Source organism: Theropithecus gelada, chromosome 19 (assembly GCF_003255815.1).
Source record: "Theropithecus gelada isolate Dixy chromosome 19, Tgel_1.0, whole genome shotgun sequence".
Taxonomy (NCBI): Eukaryota; Metazoa; Chordata; class Mammalia; order Primates; family Cercopithecidae; genus Theropithecus; species Theropithecus gelada.
Window position 1 is genome coordinate 10122227 of NC_037687.1, and position 24764 is coordinate 10146990.

The window sequence follows — 24764 nt, forward strand, 5'->3', positions numbered from 1 at the left end:
AGCCTGGGCGACAAAGGGAGACTCCATCTGAAAACAAAAAAAGACTCTATCTCAAAAAAAAAAAAAAAAGTTGAGGCCTAGTGTGGTGGCTCACCACCATGTAATCCTAGAGCTTTGAGACACCAAGATGGATGCATTGCTTGAGCTCAGGATTTTGAGATCAGCCTGGACAACATGGCAAAACGCAGTCTCTACAAAAAGTACCGAAAAAAACAATTAGCCTGGTGTGGTGATGCAGGCCTGTGGTCCCAGCTACTGGGGAGGTTGAGGCCAGAGGATCACTTGAGCCCAAGAGGTGGAGGTTGCAGTGAGCTGAGATTGAGCCACTGCACTCCAGCCTGGGTGACAGAACCAGACCCTGTCCAAAAAAATAAAACTGTTACATAGTTGAATCCAGCTACCTCTGCGCTGTCTCATGCTAGCTGCTGTCCACAGGAGACCAGACCCCCAGCTAACCCACCTTTCCGAAAGAGGGCTCCAAGAATCACGGGCTCCAGCAGAGGAAACAGGAGTTTATTACCAGATGGTGGAAATGGTGGGCCTCAAGTTTGGAAGCTGGGGGTTCAAGGGCCGGATTAGTAACCCTACACATCGTGGGTCCCTCAAAATTATGGTCAGGTTCACGGCCATGGAAGAAAAGTAAGTTCACGGAGGTGGGGTCTCCGGACAGGAGTAAAGCACAGGGTATGGGTGAGGTTGACGTCTCCCTCTTGGTTTCATCCTGGGGCAGGGAGCAGAAGGCCCCATCTGCAGCCACTGCCTGGTTCAATCCTCCCAGGCAGGGCTGCCATTGTGCCTCAGCACACACTGAACACGGAAGGGGCCTGGCCTTGGTACTTCTCATGGACTGTCTTCAGGATGGGTATGAGGTTCTCGAAAGTTGGGCGGAAGGACGCCTCTGTCTCCCAGCAGTTCTTCATGAGATGATAGACCTAGAAGGAAAAACCAGGGCTGGTGGGGGCTGCCCTCTCCACAGCAGGATGGTGGGGTCAGGGAAAGACAAAGGAAGTCTCACCTCACAGGGACATTTGTCGGGTCGTGGCAGCCTCTCCCCTCGTTCCAGCAACTCGGTGAGTCTCAGAACTGTCATCTGACCCTGGGTGATGCCTATGAGCTCAAGGAATTTCTACAGGAGAAACAAGGCAAGCTCTTTTCAAGAGGCAATGAAAGCCGGGCGCAGTGGCTTATGCCTGTAATCCCAGCACTTTGGGAGGCTGAGGCGGGTGGATCACCTGAAGTCAGGAGTTCGAGACCAGCCTGGCCAACATGGTGAAACCCCATCTCTACTAAAAATACAAAAATTAGCTGGGCGTGGTGGCGGGCACCTATAATCCCAGCTACTTGGGAGGCTGAGGCAGGAGGATCACTTGAACCTGGGAGGTGGACGTTGCAGTGAGCTGATATTGTGCCATTGCACTCCAGCCTGGGCTACAAGTGCGAAACTCCGTCACAGAAAAAAGAAAAAAGAAATCACTCTGCAACTTCGTGAAATCGACTGCATGGGTTCCAATCCCACCTCTTACATTTCTCAGCTGTGTGACTTTGAATTTGAGATCACTTCTCTGGGCCTCGGTTTTCTCATCCATAAAATAGAGTAGTAACATCTGCCACCAGGGATTACTGTGAACGTTAAACTAATATTCATAGAGTAAGCCTGAGTCAGGTGTTTGCTGTTATTATTATTATTATTATTATTATTATTATTTTTTGAGACGGTGTCTCGCTCTGTCGCCAAGGCTGGAGTGTAGTGGCTGGATCTCAGCTCACTGCAAGCTCCGCCTCCCGGGTTTACGCCATTCTCCTGCCTCAGCCTCCCAAGTAACTGGGATTACAGGCGCCCGCCACCTCGCCCGGCTAGTTTTTTTTTTTTTTTTTTTGTATTTTTTAGTAGAGACGGGGTTTCACCGTGTTAGCCAGGATTGTCTCGATCTCCTGACCTCGTGATCCACCCGTCTCGGCCTCCCAAAGTGCTAGGATTACAGGCTTGAGCCACCGCGCCCGGCCTGCTGTTATTATTAAGCCTCACAGCAGGTTGTTCTTATCATCCAGAAATTCTTTTTGAGACAGTCTCTCACTCTTTCACCCAGGCTGGAGTGCAATGGCATGATCTTGACTCACTGCAACCTCCGCCTCCTGGGTTCAAGCAATTCTCCCTGCCTCAGCCTCCTTAGTGGGGATTACAGGCACCTGCCACCACACCCGGCTAATTTTTGTACTTTTAGTAGAGACGGGGTTTCGCCATGTTGGCCAGGCTGGTCTTGAACTCCTGATCTCAGGTGATCCACCCACCTCAGCCTCCCAAAGTGCTGGGATTACAGGTATGAGCCACTGCTCCCGGCTATTTTTTTTTTTTTTTTTTTTTTTTCAGATACACGGTCTTGGGAGGCTGAGGCACGAGAATCGCTTGGGCAACAAATATGAAACTCCATTAAAGTTTCACATTTAATGGAGGTGGAGGGAGGTGGAGGTTGCAGTAAGCAGAGATCCGCCCCTGCTCTCCAGCTTGGGCGACAGAGCGAGACTATCTTTAAAAAAAAAAAAAAAAAAAAAAAAAAAAGGCCGGGCGCGGTGGCTCACACCTGTAATCACAGCACTTTGGGAGGCCAAGGCGGGCGGATCAAAAGGTCAGGAAATCGAGACCATTCTGACTAACACGGTGAAGCCCCGTCTCTACTTAAAATACAAAAAAAAAATTAGCCGGCCGTGGTGGCAGGCGCCTGTAGTCCCAGCTACTCAGGAGGCTGAGGCAGGAGAATGACGTGAACCCGGGAGGCGGAGCTTGCAGTGAGCCGAGATCGCGCCACTGCACTCGAGCCTGGGCGACAGAGCAACTCCGTCTAAAAAAAAAAGAAAAAAAAGAAGACGCGAGGTCTCACTACATTGCCCAGGCTGGTCTCAAACTCCTGGGTTCAAGCGGTGCTCTCGCCCCCGAGCTCCCAGTGTTGGGATTACAGGAGTGAGCCACCGCGCTAGCCTTTTTATTCTCACAAAAGCACTTTGGAATAAGCCCCTAACACACCCTTGGCTCCTCCCCCAAAGTCAGGGCTGGCCAATCCCTGTGGCCCATGACTACGCATTGATAGACCTGGGAGTACACACATGAACCAAGCTGGACCAATCAGACCAAGTCCTGAGAATTAAGCAGAAAAAAGGACCACTAGGACCCTGAGCCAGAGGTATGGGTTCCCTGAGGGCTAGGGGGCACTATTACCACCACACAGAGAGAAACCTTGCCTGACAGATGATACCACAAAAAACAGTAGATCCGAGAGATGGAGAACAGGATTCCTGATGAGATCCGAGGGTCCAGGATGAAGTCCCTGGCTCCCCCATCCATGAAGTTTGCAAATAGCAGAATAAATTGTTCCTATTTTGCCTGCCTCCGTTTGAGGGTTTCTGTCACAATTTGTGGCTCCCTGCACTGTAGGTGGGCCATTTTACAGATCAATACTGTGAGCTCTTGTGGGTGAGTACTGGCGAGAGTGAGGAGCCGGGATGTGAACGCATGCTTTTCAATTTTTTTTTTTTTTAATGGAGTTTCACATTTGTTGCCCAGGCTGGAGTGCCGTGGTGCGGTCTCAGCTCACTGCAACCTCTGCCTCCCGGGTTCAAGTTATTCTCCTGCCTCAGCCTTCCCAGTAGCTGGGATTACAGGCGCCCGCCACCACGCCCAGCTAATTTTTTTTTTTTTTTTTTTTTTTGAGACGGAGTCTCGCTCTGTCGCCCAGGCTGGAGTGCAGTGGCGCGATCTCGGCTCACTGCAAGCTCCGCCTCCCGGGTTCACGCCATTCTCCTGCCTCAGCCTCCCGAGTAGCTGGGACTACAGGCGCCCACAACCGCGCCCGGCTAATTTTCTGTATTTTTAGTAGAGACGGGGTTTCACCGTGGTCTCGATCTCCTGACCTTGTGATCCGCCCGCCTCGGCCTCCCAAAGTGCTGGGATTACAGGCGTGAGCCACCGCGCCCGGCCCCAGCTAATTTTTGTATTTTTAGTAAAGCCGGGCTTTCACCATATTGGCCAGGCTGGTCTCGAACTACTTACCTCAAGTGATCCGCCCTCCTCGGCCTCCCAACGGGCTGTGATTACAGGCGTGAGCAACCACGCTTGGCAGGGTTTTTTTGTTTTTTGTTTTTTTTTTTAACACGTGCCATGGACTTGCATGTCTTTTTTTTTTTTTTTTTGAGATGCAGTCTACCTCTTGTCACCCAGGCTGGAGTGCGGTGGCACGATCTCGGGCTCACTGTAACCTCCGTCTCCGGGTTCAAGCGATTCTCCTGCCTCAGCCTCTCAAGTAGCAGGGATTACAGGCACACACCACCATGCCTAGCTAATTTTTTTTTTTTTTTTTTTTTTTTTTTTTTTAGTAGAGACGGGGTTTCACCATGATGGCCAAGCGGGTTTTGAACTCCTGACCTCAAGTGATCCGCCCGTCTCGGCCTCCCAAAGTGCTAGATTACAGATGTGAGCCACCGCACCCGGCCTAACTACATGGTTTTCTAATTGCTCTAGCAAACTCCCGGTGGGGCTGCGGGCCTGGCTCTCACCGTGGGGGGGCTCTGGCTGGAGTCACAGTGCGTCAGCAGCTCATACAGGGTCACCCCGAAGGACCAGACATCGGACGCATAGTAGAACTTATACTCTTTCAGGCACTCTGGGGCATACCTAGGGGAAGGGGGTCACTCAGGCCTCGGGGGGCTGCACTGAGGGTTTGGGGATCAGACCAGGCTGAAGCCCTCACCTGAGACTGAAGGACCCTCTGGGCTCAGTTGGGACCCACCCTAAAGAGCGCAGCCTGAGCGGGGTGAGGCGTTCATTGGCTAGGCCGGGTTAACCCTGCTCACCAGGCCAAGCCACACTCTATACACAGCCCCTTGCCTCCATAGGCCCCACCCCCGCACGCACTTCACCGAGACCATGCCGTCATGAGACTCAGCATCCGTCTACTCCACCCTGCCTGTTCCAAGTGACCCCAGCACCCCCTCAGACTGCACCCCGCCTGGTCACCAGAACACGGGGCTGTCCCCATCCTCGCGCACGCGGTAGTACTCGTGGCCTTCGGGCACGGCCTTGGCTAGGCCAAAGTCCCCGATCTTGACCAGCTTGTCGTTGTCCAGCAGCACGTTGCGCGCGGCTAGGTCTCGGTGGATGTAGTGCTGCGCGTGCAGATAGGCCATGCCCTGGGGGCGGGGCAGGGCTCGTCAGTTTCAACAGGGCGGGGTTCGGCCGGGGGCGACCGCAGGACCTGAGCAGCCAGCAAGGCTGGGGGACAGTCAGGTCAGGCCTGTGGCTACCCGGCCGCTGGAGAGGGCCGGATGGCACGTGGCACCAAGCAAAAGGAGGTTAAGCCAGAGAGCAGGGACGGGGCTAGACTAGCAACGCTGGGCAGGAGGGCGAGTTGGGAGGGGCCAAGCCTGCAGTGCGTGGTCGCTTGGAGGAGGGGGTGTCGCCAAGCGAGCCGACCAATTCGGAGGTCAGCGCAAGGACAAGAGGGCCTGGGCAAATAAGCAGGGGCGGAGCGTGAGAGCAGACTGCATCGGACAGCTGAGGCCAGCCCAAGCTGAAGAGGAAGGGGCAAGCTCCGGAAGCAGGGGCGGGGCCGACCCACCTCGCAGATCTGCTGGGCGAAGAGCAGCAGCTGGGCCAGCCCGACGCTGTGCCGGGGCAGGTAGTCTCGGAGGCTGCCCAGGGGCACGTACTCCATGACCAGCTGCAGCGACTTCTCGCCTGCCGCGGAGAGGGGCGGCCCCCGTGGGGGGCGATAAAGGGCGGGCCGGGGATCACCTACCCTGAGCCCAGCAGAGCCCCTCCAATGTCGGGAGGGAAGGCCAAGACCCGCGCACAGAACCCCATTCTCACTTGAGGGAGCTGCTGGTGGCTCCCGTCCATCCTGGCCCCAGCAGGTAGCACCCCCCAGATAGGAAGGAGGCAGCCTGACCACGCTCACCCAGCTGCCAAGAATCGCGTCCTGCAGCCTGGGGTTGAGAGTCTCTAATTGGCTAGGCCAGACTGGCCCCGCCCACAAGGCCATACCCACGCTCTAATCACGCCCCCTCGAGTATCGAGGGATTGCCGGGTCCCGCCCACCTTGGTCCTCGCAGCAGCCCTTGTACTTGACGATGTGCTCGTGATAGAGCGTGCGCAGAATCTCAATCTCCTGCTTCCAGCCCGAGCGGTGCTGGGGGCCGCAGTCTGCCTTAAGGGCTTTCACCGCCACCATCTCGCCAGTGCCGTCGTTGGTCGGATCGTAGCAGTACAAACTGACCTTGCCGAAGTGACCCTGGTCGGGAGCGCACCAGGGTCAGCTCCATCTCCCCAATCCCTGCACCACTCCTCAACCCCCGATTTCCCAGGCCACTCCTCCAGGCAGATGCTTTCGGAATACCCCAGGCCCAGCCCACTCCGCGCTATTAAGACTCCCTGGCACCTAGACCTCCCTCAAAGCGGAGGGTCTCACCCACATCTCCTGAGAATCACCTTAGGCAGGTATTTATCCTCAACCCCCAAACTCCTCCCCGACCAGGTAGGCCTTTTAGCAGCCCGGGCCCCACCCTCACCTCGCCCAGATCTCGGATCTTTTTCAAATAGCGCTTGTGGAAAACCGTAGGGTCTGACGCCGATGAGTCCGGGTTCACAATCAAGACATCAGCAAGATCTGGAAGAGCTGCGGTGGGTAAAGGCCTGACCCCGATCCTTTCCCCAGCAGACACACACTTGGGAGTCACAAAGCCAGCCACAGCTACCCCAGGATCTGATCCCAGAGGCAAGAAAACTTTTTCCTGCAACAGCTGAATCCACTTACTGTCCAAAATGATGCAGAGTTGGCTGCATCAACACTGACACCTGTTTGGGAGGCCGAGGCGGGAGGATCACTTGAGCCCAGGAGTTCAAGACCAGCCGGGACAACATGGTGAAACCCCATCTCCACAAAAAAGTTAAAAAAAAAAAAAAAAAAAAATTAGCCAGGTGTGGCGGCGCGTGCCTGTGGTCCCAGCTACTCAGGAGGCTGAGGTAACAGGATTGTTTGAGCCCAGGAGTTTTGAGGCTGCAGTGAATCTGGGCCACAGAGAGAGACTATCTCTTAAAAAAAAAAAAAGAAAGAAAAAGAAAAAACAGAAAAACCTGACATCTGGAAGTTCTGAGATTGGATAGAAGGCACAGATATTTCATAGAGAAAAAAGAAAAACTGGTCAGGTGTGGTGGCTCACACCTGTAATTCCAGCACTTTGGGAGGCTGAGGCAGGAGGATCCCTAGAGCTCAGGAGTTCCAGGCTGCAGTGAGCCATGATCGTGTCTGTGAATAGCCACCACACTCCTGCCTGGACAACACAGCAAGACCTAGTCTTTAAAACAAAAAAAGAGAAAGAAAAATGTGATATGACCAGTTGAAAATGGCATATTAGGCCGGGCATGGTGGCTCATGCCTGTAATCCCAGCACTTTGGGAGGCTGAGGAGGGTGGATCACCTGAGGTCAGGAGTTTGAGACCAGCCTAGCCAACATAGTGAAACCCCGTCTCTACTAAAAATACAAAAATTAGCTGGACATGGTGGCGGACGCCTGTAATCCCAGCTACTCGGGAGGCTGAGGCAAAAGAATTGCTCAACCCAGGAGGCGGAAGTTGCAGTGGACCAAGATCACGCCATTGCACTCCAGCCTCGGCAACAAGAGCAAAACTCCATCTAAAAAAAAAAAAAAAAAAAAAAGAAAGAAAGAAAGAAAAAGAAAATAGGCCAGGCACAGTGGCTCACACCTGTAATCCCAGCACTTTGGGAGGCCGAGGTGGGTGGATCATGAGGTCAAGAGATCGAGACCATCCTGGCCAATATGGTGAATTCTCATCTCTACTAAAAATACAAAAACTAGCCAGGCGTGGTGGCGGGCGCCTGTAGTCCCAGCTACTCGAGAGGCTGAGGCAGGAGAATTACTTAAACCCAGGAGGCGGAGGTTGCAGTGACCCAAGATTGCACCACTGCACTCCACCCTGGCAACAGAGTGAGACTCTGTTTCAAAACACAAAAAAAAAGAAATAAAATAACATATTAATTTTTTTAAGAAAACAATACAAACATTTTTTAAAAAGAAAAAAAAAACTGCAATGGTCTAAATCTCTAATCCAAAGAAGTTGTGTCTCTGCCCAGACAAAACATTTAAGGAGGCCAGGCACAGTGGCTCATGCCTGTAATCCCAGCAATTTGGGAGGCTGAGGCGGATAGATCGTTTGAGGTCTAGAGTTTGAGACCAGCCTGGCCAACATGGCAAAACCCCACCTGTACTAAAAATACAAAAATTAGCCGGGCAAAGTGGCACGTGCTTGTAATCCTAGCTACTTGGGAGGCTGAGGTGGGAGGATTGCTTGAACCCAGGAGGTGGAGGTTGCAGTGAGCCAAGATCGCGTCACTGTGCTCCAGGCTGGGTGACAGAGCAAGATTCCATCGCAAAATAAATAAATAAATAAATTAATTAATTAATAATAAATAAAGGAGAGCTCAGGGCAGCCAGGCAGGGCATGCTTATGAACGCCACTGCAAGAAATTGGCACACACCCTGAACCACTGTGCAGACACCTCTCGTGCGCTGTAGGCATACAGCAGGGATCCCAGCCCCGTCCCACTTCCCCAGGGTCCCAGCACTGGGATGGAGCTCACTGTGGGGCTGCAGCCGGGTGAGGTCACGCAGGATGGTGCGGAATGAAGGCCTCTGGGTTGGCTCATAGGTCAGACACTGGCTGGTGAGTGTGGCCAGCTCTGGGCAGGAGGGCTCGGGCAGCCGGTGCTGCCTCTGGTAGAAATGCTCCTTCTGTTGGGGAAGGGACTCAGAGGAGTCAACATCCTCCCCTCGCCCCCACCCCTTCCCCAAGAGGCAGAGTCAAGCCCCCACAGTGGACCGCCAGGTGCCCACTCTTATCAGTCCCATTATACAGATGAGGCAACTGAGGCTCCACAAAGTGGGAGGACGTGCTCACAGCCGCAGAGCCAAGCCTGGGACCCAGGTCCAGTGATTATGCAGAGCTGGAGTGTCACAGTCAGCCTCCAGCCCGGAGGTCCCCTCCCGCCCCTCCTGTAGACCACAGCTCCTCAATACACTGAAGCCTCAGCCTTTGCACAGGCCATGCACTCTGCCTAGGCTGCCCTTCTTAGCCGGACTTGTTGGCATCATTCTACACTTAGATAAAACCTTTTCTGGGACCAGGCACTATGGCTCATGCCTGTAATCCCAGCACTTTGGGAGGCCAAGGCGGGCAGATCACCTGAGGTCAGGAGTTCAAGACCAGCCTGGGCCAGGCGCGGTGGCTCAAGCCTGTAATCCCAGCACTTTGGGAGGCCGAGACGGGCGGATCATGAGGTCAGGAGATCGAGACCATCCTGGCTAATACGGTGAAACCCCGTCTCTACTAAAAAATACAAAAAACTAGCCGGGCGAAGTGGCGGGCGCCTGTAGTCCCAGCTACTCGGGAGGCTGAGGCAGGAGAATGGCGTGAACCCGAGAGGAGGAGCTTGCAGTGAGCTGAGATCCGGCCACTGCACTCCAGCCTGGGTGACAGAGCAAGACTCCGTCTCAAAAAAAAAAAAAAAAAAAAAAAGACCAGCCTGACCAATATGCTGAAACCCTGTCTCTACAAAAAACACAAAAATTAGCCAGGCGTGGTGGCATGTGCCTATAATCCCCTCTACTTGGGAGGCTGAGACAGAATCACTTGAACCTGGAAGGCGAAGGTTGCAGTGAGCCGAAATCATGCCATTGCATTCCAGCCTGGGCAACAAGGCGAAACTTCGTCTTAAAAAAAAAAAAAACCGTCACTCACAAACCTCCTCTGGGAAGCCTTGTCTGACCCCGCTGCTGAGTGAGGCACATCCTCCACCCCTCTTCCCCACTCCGCAGCCTGGGCCTCTCCCATCACTGCCCTGGTCACTCTGCCTAAAACTGAAATCAAGTCTCTTACTTGCCTTGTGTGTACCAGGCACAAGTGACTTCCACAAGGACCTAAAAGGCTAGGACTACATTGAGCCCCAACGAGTGGACCACCTGCTGGTGGCCCAGACAGACTTGAAGTCATGAGACCAGAGGGGAGGCAGCTTTGAGCTCTGATTCTGTCCTCTGGATTCCTTGGCGAGGTCCCCATCGTGGGGAGGGCCCAAGGGTCTCCTAGACATACCTCTGAGGAGCTGCGGCTCTGCAGCGGGGCCTCTCCATCAAAGCAGATCTCCAGAAGGGTGGCACCAAACCCCCACTTGTCCATGGCAATGCTTAGGCTGTTGGGCCCACCTGGGAGGCATTCGGGGGCCATCCAGGGGATCCGCTCCACCCGCTCTGGGAGGCCAAGGTCAGAGGTCACCAAGGGTGAAAGGAGCAGGGGAAGCCCCCGACTGTGCCCAGGTCCCCTCGGGTACTCACCCTCCCTGGAGAGGGCGCCGAGGCCCACGCCGGGATCACTCAGCTTGATGAAGGGGCTCGTGCCCTCTGCCAGCCCCAGCCGAGCCAGCAGGATGTTCCGGCCACACACATTACCATGTACCAGGTTCTTGTTCTCCTGAGGTGGGCAGGAGAGGGGGTGTGGCCACTCAGGAGGGGCACAGATGCCAACCCCAAACCTGGACCCCATAGGGACAGTCAATGTGAAAAGGACAACTGTGACCATCACTGGGTTTGTTTTTGTTTTGTTTTTTGAGGGGTTTTTTTTTTCGTTTTTTTGCGACAGGGGCTCATTCTGTCTCTCAGGCTGGAGTATAGTGGCACGAACATAGCTGACTGCAGCCTCAAACTCCACGGCTCAAGTATTCCAAGTAGCTAGAATTACAGGTGCACACCACGACGGCTGGCTCATTCTTAAATTTTTGGTAGAGATGGGGTCTAGCTATGCTGCTGTCCAGGCTGGGGTACAGTGGCGTGATCATAGCTTACTATGGCCTCAAATTCCTGGGCCCAGGTGATCCTCCCACCTCAGCTTCCTGAGTCCCTGGGCCTACAGGTGCAAGTTACCACATTGGCTAATTTTTTTTTTTTTTTTTTTTTGAGACAGAGTCTCACTCTGTCACCCAGGCTGAAGTGCAGTGGCACGATCTCGGCTCACTGCAACCTCTGCCTCCCAGGTTCAAGCGATTCTACTTCCTCGGCCTCCCAAGTAGCTGAGATTATAGGCGTGCACCACCACGCCCGGCTAATTTTTGTATTTTTAGTAGAGATGGGGTTTCACCATATTGATCAGGCTGGTCCTGAACTCCTGACCTCGTGATTTGCCTGCCTCGGCCTCCCAAAGTGCTGGGATTACAGGCATGAGCCACCGCACCCGGCCTCACATTGGCTAATTTTTTTTTGTATTTTTAGCAGAGGCAAGGTTTCACCATATTGGCCAGGCTGGTCTCAAACTCCTGACCCCAGGTGATCCACCTGCCTTGGCCTCCCAAACTGCTGGGATTACAGGTGTGAGCTACCATGCCTGGCTATTTGTTTATTTTTTAAAGACGGGGCCAGCTGGGCATGGTGGCTCACGCCTAGAATCCCAGCACTTTGGGAGGCTGAGGCAGGTGGATCACGAGGTCAGAAGTTCGAGACCAGCCTGACCAACATGGTGAAACCCCATCTCTAGTAAAAATATAAAAATTAGCTGGGCATGGTGGCAGGCACCTGTAATCCCAGCTACTCCGGAGGCTGAGGTGGGAGAATCATTTGAACTCGGGAGGCAAAGGTTGCAGTAAGCCGAGATCATGCCATTGTACTCTAGCCTGGGCGACAGGGTGAAACTCCATCTAAAAAAAAAAAAAGAAGACGGGGTCTCGCCCTGTTGCCCAGGCGGGTCTCAATCTCCTGGGCTCCTGGCCCTCCCTGACTGACACAGGCCACACACCAGGTAGCTGAGGGCACTGGCTAGCTGCTGGGCCACCACCATCTTCCAAGCCATGGGCACATGGCCCCGCTCCCTCCGCAGCCACACGTCCAGGGGTCCATGCTCCACGTACTCTGTCACCATGATATCTGCAAAGACACAGCTGCTCTGGGGTGACCTGCCTGCTTCTGCCCTCTGGATGGCAGGGAATTGGGGGAGAGGCCAGGGAGGGACCTGGAATGTGGCTGGGTACATGTGGCTGGGGAGGTGTCAGGGCAGAGGTGTGGGTGGAGTTCAGTCAGGGTTGAAAGTGAGTTTGGGGAGAGAAGAAATGCAGAATGTAGCAAAGGCAGTGCTGGATGAGGGCATTGGGGTCCAGGTGGTGTGGGGCATGGAGGAAGCTGAAGTTCAAGACAGAAAGGTGAGCCGGGCATAGTGGTTCACGCCTGTGATCCCAGCACTTTGAGAGGCTGAAGCAGGTGGATCACCTGAGGTCAGGAGTTTGAGGGCAGCCTGCCCAACATGATGAAACCCCATCGCTACTAAAAAAAAAAAAAAAATACAGCCAATGCGGTGGCTCACGCCTGTAATCCCAGCATTTTGGGAGGCCGAAGCAGGCAGATCAGAAGTTCAGGAGTTCGAGACCAGCCTGGCCAATATGTTGAAATCCCATCTTTACTAAAGATACAGAAAATTATGGTGAAACCCTGTCTCTACTAAAAATACAAAAAAATTAGCTGGGCGTGGTGGTGGGCGCCTGTAGTTTCAGCTACTCAGGAGGCTGAGGCAGGAGAATGGCATGAATCTGGGAGGCGGAGCTTGCAGTAAGCCGAGATCGCGCCACTGCACTCCAGCCTGGGTGACAGAGTGAGACTCCGTCTCAAAAAAACAAAACAAAACAAAACAAAAAAAACTTGGGAAGCTGAGGCGGGAAGATCCCTTGAGCCCAGGAGTTTGAGACTAGCCTAGGCAATATAGTGAGACCCCCATCTCTACAAAAAATTTTTAAAAATCAGCCAGGTGTCCCACCTCCTCCACAGCACACGCCTGTGATCCCAGGTGCTCAAGAATCTGAGGCAGGAGGATCGCTTGAGTCCAGGAGGTTGAAGCTTCAGTGAGCCATGATGGCACCACTGCATTGCAGCCTGGGCAACAGAGGGAGACCCTGTCTCACAAAAAAGGAGATAAAGGTGAGCCTACAAAGTAAGCAACTAGGGATGGGCATGGATAAGCAGACGCTGGGGGCTTGAGGTTGGGGTACCAGAGTAGTCAGGGGGCTGTGGGTCAGGGCGTCAGCCAGGGTCCAGGGGAAAGTGGGGAAGATGCACACACACACAGGGAGTTGAGGGATGGGCGGGTCTAGGGTTGCTCTGTACAAGGGCTTTACTTTTTATTTATTTATTATTTTTTTTGAGACAGAGTCTCACCCTGTCACCCAGGCTGGTATGTAGTGGTACAATCATGGCTCACTGCAGCCTTGAACTCCTGGGCTCAAGTGATCCTCCCATTTCAGCCTCCCAAGTAGCTAGGACTACAGGTACATGTCACCATGCCTGGTCCTAATTTTTAAATTTTTTTTTTTTTTGAGACAGAGTCTCTCTCTGTGGCCCAGGCTGGAGTGCAGTGGCGCGATCTCATCTCACTGCAAGCTCCGCCTCCTAGGTTCCCCCCATTCTCCTGCCTCAGCCTCCTGAGTAGCTGGGACTACAGGTGCCCGCCACCATGCCTGGCTAATTTTTTGTATTTTTAGTAGAGACAGGGTTTCACCGTGTTAGCCAGGATGGTCTCGATCTCCTGACCTCGTGATCCGCCCACCTCGGCCTCCCAGAGTGCTGGGATTACAGGCGTGAGCCACCGCACCCGACCAATTTTTAAATTTTTTGTAAAGATAGGGTCTGGCCATGTTACCCAGGCTGGTCTTGAACCCCTGGGTTTAAGCAATCCTCCCACCTCAGCCTCCTAAAGTGCTGGGATAGGTGTGAGCCACCACACGTAGCCTATACAAGGAGTTTTGAGCTACCTGCAGAGGAAAGGAAGAGGTGGGGTTAGACAGGGTTGGATGTGCAGGGGCTGAGGTCTAGGAGGTCAGGACACATCAGTGCTGGAGTCTGCCTGAGGCCATAGTGCTGATGGGGCCAGGGGCAGATGGGTGCTGGATTGTAGAGGTTGTTTGGGAGGTAGATGGAAATGGGGATGTAGTTGGGAATCAGGGTGGGGGCTGAGACTGAGCGCAGGTGAGGGTCGAGGTGTTGGGATGTAAGTTATAGGCTGGAATATCGTCAGGAGTTGGGGTCTAGGTTGAAGGTCAAGGTATAGCCCAGGATCAGAGTACAGGTGAGAGTCGAGAAATAGGGATAGGTTGGGGGTGTAGGTCGAGGGTTGGGGTACAGATCAGGGAGTGGGTATAAGACAGGGGTGGCCTGCCAAAGGGGGATGGGTATGGCGGGACCCACTCACTTTCAGGGCCGCGCACACAGACGCCGTGCACGAAGGCCAGGTGCACGTGGGAGACCTGGCTCATGAGGCTGGCTGTCTCATAGAAGGCCTGTGGGGGCTGGGCAGGTCAGGTGGTTGCAAAGCCGACCCCTCCTATCCCACCTCCTCCACAGCCACACCCCTCCCATCCCACCTCCTCCACAGACACACCCCTCCCATCCCACCTCCTCGACACACCCCTCCCATCCCACCTCCTCCACAGACACACCCCTCCCATCCCATCCCACCTCCTCCAGACACACCCCTCCCATCCCACCTCCTCCACAGACACACTCCTCCCATCCCACCTCCTCCACAGACACACCCCTCCTATCCTAACTCCTCCAGACACACCCCTCCCATCCCACCTCCTCCAGACACAGCCCTCCCATCCCACCACCTCCACAGACACACCCCTCCCATCCCACCTCCTCCAGACACACCCCTCCCATCCCGCCTCCTCCAGACCCCCCAGGCCTGGCCCTGCCGCTCACCAGGGCGATGTCATGGTGACTCGGGTCCAGCACTTTGAGCACCACTCGTAGCTCCTGCCCACGGTCCCTTCCAGGCACGAGGGGGTCCTCGTCGTCCACCTTGCCCTCCTCAGGGTCCCCACTGCCCTCCACTCGCAGGCGGCCCTCGTACACGTTGGTCCTTGTGCCCTGGCCCAAGTGGGACAGCTGCGGAACCATGTGGCACAGAACACTGCCGTGGTGAGAGTTCGCAGCTGATCTCCCAAGGCCCCCAGCACCCATATCCCCAGGGGCCCTGCCCTTGCCCCGGGCCCCTTCCCTGCACCCACCTGGGTGATCTCCTTCTGGTCAACCCGGTGGAAGCTGAGCTGGCTGAGGTTGAGTGTCCTGGTGCTGGCCCGAGCCCCCCGCATGATGATGAGGTTGGAGGTTTCTGGAGGCAGGTGTGAAGTCATGGAGGGTGGGCCTAGGGGAGAGATGCCACATCCCACCCAGATGTCCCCCCATCGTCGTACCTCCTGGTTGGGGCAGGCAACAGCGACGCAGAGAGAAGCAGTCGTCCCCGGCCCTAAGCAAGCAGCCCTGCAAGGCGGCCCCAAGTTCCCGAACGCTGGGGAAGGACCGGCCCCAGCCCTCCAGCACAAAGGCCCTGGCCTGCTGCTCAATGGGGAACTTCCGGAGCCGCAAGCTCTGTGTGCCGTCTGGTGCCTGGCGGGAGGTGGCAGAGATGGGAGCAGTGAGCAAGGGACCAGGCAGGGAGCGTGTCCAGCCCCAGCCCCAGCCCCCAGCCCTGGGCCCACCTGGCTACGCTGGGCCACTGTGAGGATCAGGCGGTAGGGGTGGCTGGTGCTCCACTGAATGAGGTACAGGCCGTCCTCGGGCCGCAGCTTGGCCTGCACAAACGGCTCCCTGGAAAAGGGTCCAGGGGGACTATCAGGCCACCTGGGCCACTGCTGGACCCGTACCCGGGAACAATGACACTCATTACCTGCTTAGAGGTCACACACACAGCTAGGACAAGTGTGAGACACAGCCACTCTTGTGAGGACACTAACTGTGGACACACACAGCCCCTTACATGGAGACACAGCGCAGCAGGAGGCACACACCTGCTTTTCTGTTTGTTTTTTTGAGACAGAGTTTTGTTCGTCACCCAGGCTGGAGTGCAATGGCATGATCTCAGTTCACTGCAACCTCCACCCACCTGGGTTCAAGCAATTCTCTTGCCTCAGCCTCCCCAGTAGCTGGGATTACAGGTGCCTGCCACCATGCCCAGCTAATTTTTATGTTTTTAGTAGAGGGGGGGGCCGGGCACAGTGGCTTACGCTTGTAATCCCAGCACTTTGGGAGGCCGAGGTGGGTGGATCACGAGGTCAGGAGATCGAAACCATCCTGGCTAACACGGTGAAACCGTCTCTACTAAAAATACAAAAAATTAGCCAGGCGTGGTGGCAGGCGCCTGTAGTCCCAGCTACTCGGGAGGCTGAGGCAGGAGAATGGCATGAACCCGGGAGGCGGAGCTTGCAGTGAGCCAAGATTGCGCCACTGCACTCCAGCCTGGGGGACAGAGCGAGACTCCACCCCAAAAAAAAAAAAAAAAAACAGAGAGGGGGTTTCACCATGTTAGCCAGCCTGGTCTCAAACTCCTGACCTCAGGTGATCTGCCAGCCTCAGCCTCCCAAAGTGCTGGGATTACAGGCATGAGCCACCGTGCCTGGCTACCTGCTCTCTCTTTTTTTTTTTTTTTGAGACAGAATCTTGCTCTGTTGCCCAGGCTGGAGTGCAGCGGCATGATCTCAGCTCACTTCAGCCTGAACCTCCCAGGCTCAAGCGATTCTCCCACTTCAGCCTCCTGAAGAGCCAGGATTACAGGTGCGCCCGGCTAATTTTTGTATTTTCAGCAGTTACAAGACCTTGCTACGTTGCCCAGGCTGCTCTTGAACTCCTGGGCTCAAGTGATTCTCCCACCTCGGCCTCCTAAAGCGCTGGGATTACAGGCGTGAGCCACCACAGCCAGCCCACTCCTGCTCTTGCACTTGACGCCAGACGGGCCCTGACGAGGTGACACACACTCCAAGACAGGAAACAGCCATCAGGAGCCGGATGGGCGCACACCCAGCCACGGCCACCACCACTCACAAGGGTGACACACGATAGATGGCTAATCACACAAGCAAAGGACAACAATCCCAGACACACCTAATCACCCAGTGTGACAAGGCAACACAGGTGCCGGGGCAACCCAGACACAGAGGTGACACAAACATGCACTATAAAGTGTCATGGCTACATAGGCCCAGACACCTACATGTGCAGTGGCTGACACACGTGGTCCCTAACACCTGTCTGTACAGGGGGCAGCACACATATAGCCTTTTTTTTTTTTTTTTTTTTTTTTGAGACGGAGTCTCCTTCTGTCACCCAGGCTGGAGTGCAGTGGCCAGATCTCAGCTCACTGCAAGCTCCGCCTCCCGGGTTTACGCCATTTTCCTGCCTCAGCCTCCCGAGTAACTGGGACTACAGGTGCCCGCCACCTCGCCCGGCTAGTTTTTTGTACTTTTTAGTAGAGACGGGGTTTCACCGTGTTAGCCAGGATGGTCTCGATCTCCTGACCTCGTGATCCGCCCGTCTCAGCCTCCCAAAGTGCTGGGATTACAGGCTTGAGCCACCGCGCCCGGCCTACATATAGCCTTGACAGCTGTCACAGCCACAGGCCTCACAAGGTGAAATGCCCACTTCCCCCTCCCCTGGTATCACAAGTAGGACAAGGGTCAGAGTCACAGGAGCAGTGATCCGACAAGGAGACAGCCACAAATCACGACTTGGCAGCACAAAGGACAGCCACACACGCCCCTGCACCTGATGATGACATAAGTACTGGCAACTTCACACCCTCAGGCCCACAAGTCACACACAGGACCGCTGAGACAGTGACTCACAAGTTGCCAGCATGGGCAGCCGCCTGCAGAGGCAGAAGCATCCAACATACCGCTGAATGATCACCAGCACCAGGGTAACGACAGTCCCGTGAAAATCACCAGTTCTGTGCAATGACAACCTCAACACACCATGACAGTCACGGCAGGGCGTGGTGGCTCACGCCTGTAATCCCAGCACTTTGGGAGGTGGAGGCAGGTGGATCACCTGAGGTCAGGAGTTCGAGACTAGCCTGGCCAATATGATGAAACCCCACCTTTACAAAAATACAAAAATTAGCCTGGCGTGGTGGCGAGTGCCTGTAGTCCCAGGTAGTCAGTTGGGAGGCTGAGGCAGGAGAATCACTTGAACCCGGGAGGCGGAGGCTGCAGTGAGCTGAGATCACGCCACCACACTCCAGCTTGAGTGACAAAGACGTGCACCCACACGCACACCCTGCACAGCCCCTAGGGCTCACAGTCTAGTTGGCAGCCTTGGCAGTGGCCCCCAGTGCCTCCCCACCCAGCACTCACAGCAGGGGTCCGTGGATCCCATCCTGGATGCTCATCACCAGCCGTGGGGGAGCCACCTCGTGGCACAGGTAGTGGCTGGAGTCGGCCGTCAGGCGGAAATAGCCGTCCACCAGCGACACAAAGGACAGCGCCGCAGCCCGGGAAGGCAGGCTCAGCTCCTGCCAGCCAGGGGAGCATCAGGAGAGTGTCCTCCCAAGCCATGGCGGTCCCTAGCCCGGCTCCCACCCCGGGCCTCACCAGGCACTTGTTGTCCTGCCGGTGGATGCTGACACAGCACTCTTTCAGCACCACGTGGGTGATGTCCCGGAAGTCGCAGAAGTAGGCCCACAGTGGCTCCCGCAGCCTGTCCGCCGGCTGGCCGATTGCCTTGTGAGCCTTGGCCTTCTTCCCAGACAGGCTGGCTTGGGGGTTCCTGCCGCTGCCGCCACTAGAACCCTGAACACCCCACAAGTGGGGCAGAGGATGGAGAGGGCAATGCCCGTTTATACTTCTGAACTTTCCCCTGGGGGGAGACTGGAGCCAGAAGGGCCAGGCACTAACCTAGGTTGACCTCCCAAGTCCCAGTGTCACAGGCGGGATGGGGACCCACCCCATAACATACACATGCTGGAAGCCGGACCCTTAGGGACGGCAGAGAGCGGAATCCTGACCCCCTCACACTCAGGTGCCAGTCCCCAGATGAAGGGGTTCCCTGGAGGTGCAGACTCCAGAAATAAGGTCCCCAAGGGGTAGGCAGATGGAGGACCTTCTCCAAGAAACTGGCCCCAGCAGACAGGTGCCCCAGAGCCATGTGGGGAGAGGGCTCAGGTCAGCCACCCTCAGAGGCCAAGGCCAAGGATGAACAGAGACCCCCCCACCCCAGCCCAACCTGAACCTCCAGGGCGGAAGAGGCACCTTGCTCACCTCCTCCTTGTTCACCTCCTCCTGTACTGGCCACCACTGGATGCCACCAGTGCCTGTCACCAGCACCTCATGGGTTGGGGGTCCAGCAGCAGACTCGGGGCCAGGGTCTGTAGGGGCCTCCCCACTGTCCCGGATGTAGCAGGGCTCCCCCTCTGCCTGGGCCAGCAGCCTCAGGTGGCACACGGGCACACGCTCTGTGCCAAAGCGGGGTGCCAGCCGTTCGAGTGTGGCCAGGTATTTGACCATGACCATCTGCTGGGAGAGTCTGTCCGGCTGGAAGTCCTGCAGGAACCTGCGGAAGACGTTCCGAAGGCGCAGCCGGGTCAGGGCGCTGTGCTGCCGGATCTGCCGACGGAAGGAGAGCGGGATACAGTCCTTGAAGCTGGGGGGAACACAGGGAGGGGCTGGTCAGGGACCAGGGTTGCAGACCCAGCTGGGTGACACAGGGCAAGTGGCTTAACCTCTTTGAGCCTCAGCTGCCTCATCTAGATAACAGGTACACTAGCCAGGGTGGTGAATTGAGCCTGTAGTCTCAGCTACTTGGGAGGCCAAGGCGGAAGGATCGCTTGAGGTCAGCAGTTCGAGACCAGCCTGGCCAACATGAAGAAACTCAGTCTGTCTCTACTAAAAATACAAAAATTAGCTGGGCATGATGGCAGGCACCTGTAATCCCAGCTACTCAGGAGGCTGACGAAGGAGAATCTCTTGAACCTGGGACGCAGAGGTTGCAGTGAGCCGAGATCGTGCCACTGCACTCCAGCCTGAGTGACAGAGTGAGACTCTGGCTCAAAAAAAAAAAGTAGAGGCACGGCAATATGCGAAGTCTACCCCGGCTCCCAGATGCTCAGGACACTTCCCCCTGCCTACACAGCATCCCCACCCCATTCCCAGACACCTGGTCTTCTTGGCCACCTCCTCCAGGGGGACGCCACGGCGGAGAGCGAGGTGACAGAGGTGCAGAAAGGCCATGCCCAGGCTCTCATTCTTAAAGTGGTGGATCTCCTCCTCGCTCGACAGCTCCCACAGTGATGCCACGTCATTCACAAACTCATGCTTGCCCTGGGAACAGGAAATTGAGCAGAAAGGGAGGTGTGAGAATGCGTTTACTCTCTAACCCAGAGGTATCCAATCTTTTGGCTACCCTGGACCACACTGGAAGAAGAACTGTCTTGGGCCACACATAAAATACAGTAACACTAATGATAGCTGATGAACTAAAAAAAAAAGAAAAGAAAAGTAAAAGAAAAAAAAAATCACAAGCCGGGCGCAGTGGCTCACGCCTATAATCCCAGCACTTTGGGAGGCCGAGGCGGGCGCATCACCTGAAGTCAGGAGTTTGAGACCAGCCTGACCAACATGGAGAAACCCCACTTCTACTAAAAATACAAAATTAGCCAGGCGTGGTGGCACCCGCCTGTAATCCCAGCTACTTGGGAAGCTGAGGCAGGAGAATCACCTGAACCCGGGAGGTTGCAGTGAGCCGAGATTGTGACATTGCACTCCAGCGTGGGCAACAAGAATGAAACTCCATCTCAAAAAAAAAAAAAAAAAAAAAATTGCAGCAAAATCTCAGAATATTTTAAGATACTTTAGGAATTTATGTCAGGCTTCATTCAAAGCTGTCCTGGACAGCATGTAGTCCGCAGGTCAGGGGTTGGACAAGCTTGCTCTAGCCAGAGAACTCTAATTTCCTGCATCTCACCACCTTGAGGAGGGGAGAGACCACCATTTACTGGAAAGGCCAAATATACAGCATACACCCCTCCTCTTGTCAATCTTGTGCCTGTGACAGACATTACTAATCAATCACAGCACTCTTTCCCCTTCAACCTGAACTCTTAGCTGGGCATGGTGGCTCACACCTGTAATCCCATACTTTGGGGGGCTGAGGCAGGTGAATCACTTGAGGTTAGGAGTTTGAGACCAGCATGGCCAACATGGTGAAACCCCGGCTTTACTACAAATAGAAAAATTAGCTGGGGGTGGTGGCGGGCACCTGTAATCTCAGCTACTTGGGAGGCTGAGATGGGAGAATCGCTTCAACCTGGGAGGTGGAGGTTGCAGTGAGCTGAGATTACGCCACTGCACTCCAATCTGCGTGACAGAGCGAGACTCCATTTCAAAAAAAAAAAAAAAGATCCCCAGATGGCATGAGTTGAAACCCATTAGCTATAATGAATCAGGGAGGGAAATGGGGGCTCCTTAACTGCCCCTAAATCTCCCACAAATAGTCTTGCCCCCCGCAGCCCTGCTCATACCTGCTCAAAGAGGTACTCAAATGAGGCTGGGTCCAGAAGTTGCATCCCCTGTGCTGTCTGATCTGAGGATGCCTCAGTTCCTGGGGGCCCACAACGGTACACAGCCGGCTCCTGAGAATTCATGCCATGCCAGTTCCGGAAATAAAACCTGCAGGACGGGAGGGACGCAGCTGGGGCTTAGCACAGAGTCAGACCAGCTTCAGCACAGGAGGGGACGAGCTTTGCAAAGGGGTCTTCACCCACCTCATGCGGAAATACAGCATCAGGCTTGCGTCTCTGGGGATCTCTAGGATGTGGTTTGGGGGCAACCAGACTTGGGCCTGAGCATCGAAGAGGGCGAAGAGATTGAAACAAGGAGGAGTGATACCTGGACCAGGGGAGAAATGAGGTCAGGAGTCATGTCATGTGCTACCGTCAGACCGGAAGACCCTGCAAACCCAATGTCTGCCTTCACACTCCCTCTGAGGCCCCCTCCCCCACCTGCAGCTTCAGTCACGTTGCCCCTGGGCAGAGGACAGTGCATATGTTGACCATGCTGTGGCCTCACAGGAGGACTACATTTCCCAGCCTCCCTTGCAGCTAGGATGGGGCCAATTGCACTGGTTTCTGGCCAAAGGGATGGGCACATTTCCAAGCCTGGAAATAAATCCTCTTGTCACCTTCACCACCTGAGGTATGCTGAAGGCTTCTTTTTTTTTTTTTTTTTTTTTTGTTGAGACGGAGTCTCGCTCTGTCGCCCAGGCTAGAGTGCAGTGGCCGGATCTCAGCTCACTGCAAGCTCCGCCTCCCGGGTTTACGCCATTCTCCTGCCTCAGCCTCCCGAGTAGCTGGGATTACAGGCGCCTGCCACCTCACCCGGCTAGTTTTTTGTATTTTTTAGTAGAGACGGGGTTTCACCGGGTTAGCCAGGATGGTCTCGATCTCCTGACCTTGTGATCCACCCGCCTCGGCCTCCCAAAGTGCTGGGATTACAGGCTTGAGCCACCGCGCCCGGCCTTATTGAAGGCTTCTTTTGCCAGATGGTGAAGCTATAAGATAGAGGTGAACCATCCAACCTGTACTTGATTTTAGGTGAACCTTTTTTTTTTTTTTGAGATGGAGTCTTGCTGTCGCCCAGCCTGAAGAGCAGTGGTGTGATCTCAGCTCGCTGCAACCTCCACCTCCTGGGTTCAAGTGATTCCCCTGTCTCAGCCTCCCGAGTGGCTGGGAATACAGGTACGTGCCACCACATCCGGCTAGGGCTACTTTTCGTATTTTTGGAAGAGACAAGGTTTCACCATGTTGGCCAGACTGTTCTCAAACTCCTGACCTCAGGTGATCCACACACCTTGGCCTCCCAAAGTGCTGGGATTACGGGCCTGAGCCACCGTGCTCGGCTGATTTTAGGTAAACCTTGATTGTCTTAAGATTTAGGGGGACTGCTTATTCCTGCAGCAAAACTAATCCTAGCCTGACCCACATAACTCTACAAACTGCTGCAATTGTCTGGCATCTCCCTGAACTCCAGCCCCTTCCTGGCTGGAGAAACATCCAGTCACATCCTGGCTGTCTCCCCCTGGACATCACAGGCCCCCACTTACATATGCTTTGTTCCAAACAACACATCTTACCTGTGGTCGGCAAACTCCAACCCTCCCCTCCTCTGCCCGATTATTTTATTTTATTTTATTTTTTAAGGGTTGGGGTCTCTTTGCCACCCAGGCTGCAGTGCAGTGGTGCAATCCTAGCTCACTGCAGCCTCAACCTCCAGTGCTCCAGCGATCCTCCCACCTCGGTCTCTGGAGTTGACGGGATTATGGGTATGAGCCAGTGTGTGTGGCTTCTACCCAGTTCTTCAAACCAGGAACTTGGTCCTTATCTTCAGCCTCTCCCACCAACTCCACAACATATTGGTTACCAAGACCTGCTCTTTCTGCACTTTCCATGTCCTGGGGATCCATCTGCCACCTTCAAATGCAAACCTCAACCCCAATCCAGTCTCCAGACTTGCTGCAATTTCCCACACCAGCTACCCAGGGCATCTTTCTTTCTACTGATGTCATTTAAAAATTGTATCTGTTGGCCGGGTGCAGCGGCTCACGCCTGTAATCTCAGCACTTTCACAGGCTGAGGTGGGCGGATCACAAGGTCAGGATATCGAGACCATCCTGGCTAACACAGTGAAACTCCATCTCTACGAAAAAACACAAAAAATTAGCCGGGCGTGGTGGCAGGCGCCTGTAGTCTCAGCTACTCGGGAGGATGAAGCAGGAGAATGGTGTGAACCCAGGAGGTAGAGCTTGCAGTGAGCCAAGATTGCACCACTGCACTCCAGCCTGGGCGACAGAGCGAGACTCCGTCTCGAAAAAAAAAAAAAAAATTGTATCTGTCAGCTGGGTGTGGTGGCTCATGCCTGTAATCCCAGCACTTTGGGAGGCTGAGGCGGGCGGATCACAAGGTCAGGACTTCAAGACCAGTCTGGCCAATATGGTGAAACAACATCTCTACTAAAAAATACAAAAATTAGCCGAGCGTGGTGGTGCATGCCTGTAATCCCAGCTACTCAGGAGGCGAGGCAGGAGAATTGCTTGAACATGGGAGGCAGAGGTTGCAGTGAGCCGAGATTGCACCACTGCACTCCAGCCTGGGTGACAGAGTAAGACTCCATCTCAAAAAAAAAAAAAAGAAAAAACAAAATTGTATCTGTGGTGTGGGCATGGTGGCTTATGCCTGTAATCCCAGCACTTTGGGAAACTGAGGTGGACACATCACCTGAGGTCAGGAGTTCCAGACCAGCCTGGCCAACATGGTGAAACCCCCGTCTCTACTAAAAACACAAAAATTAGGCCAAGTGCAGTGGCTCATGCCTGTAATCCCAGGACTCTGGGAGGCCGAGGCAGGCGGGTCACGAAGTCAGGAGTTCTAGACCAGCCTGGCCAGCATGGTGAAACCCCGTCTCTACTAAAAAAAAAAAAAAAAAAATTTGCTGAGCCTGGTGGCACGCACCTGTAATCCCAACTCCTCGGGAGTCTGAGGCAGAAGAATTGCCTGAACCCGGGAGGCAGAGGTTGCAGTGAGCCAAGATCATGCCACTGAGCTCCAGCCGAGCTGGACAGAGTGAGATCTAAAAAAAAAAAAAAAAAAATTGGCCGGCCATGGTGGCATGCACCTGTAGTCCCAGCTACTTGGGAGGTTGAGGCAGGACAATCACTTGAACCCAGGAGGCAGAGGTTGCAGTGAGCCGAGATTGTGACACTGCACTCCAGCCTGGTGACAGAGCAAGACTCTGTCTCAAAAAAAAAAAAAAAAAAAATTATATCTGGCTGGGTGCGGTGGCCCACACCTATAATCCCAGCACTTTGGGAAGTTGAGGCAGGTGAAGCACTTGAGGTCAGGAGTTCGAGAC

The 24764-nt window shown here is 54.6% G+C and overlaps 1 protein-coding gene across 1 annotated transcript; it reads right to left on the reverse strand.

Moving 5' to 3' along the window:
* Positions 1–492: 492 nt before the first annotated feature.
* Positions 493–21741, reverse strand: TYK2 (tyrosine kinase 2). Its single transcript, XM_025368643.1, has 22 exons — positions 21623–21741; positions 21380–21527; positions 20017–20180; positions 19122–19503; positions 18456–18653; positions 18219–18376; positions 15570–15678; positions 15285–15477; positions 15099–15202; positions 14791–14976; positions 14279–14366; positions 11843–11970; positions 10393–10528; positions 10154–10308; positions 8646–8796; positions 6556–6653; positions 6086–6278; positions 5607–5725; positions 5006–5178; positions 4546–4663; positions 1016–1126; positions 493–932 (listed from the first exon to the last, which is right to left on the reverse strand). The coding sequence occupies exons 1-22, from the start codon at positions 21640–21642 to the stop codon at positions 798–800; spliced, it is 3267 nt and encodes a 1088-aa protein (XP_025224428.1). The 5' UTR covers positions 21643–21741; the 3' UTR covers positions 493–797.
* Positions 21742–24764: the final 3023 nt, after the last annotated feature.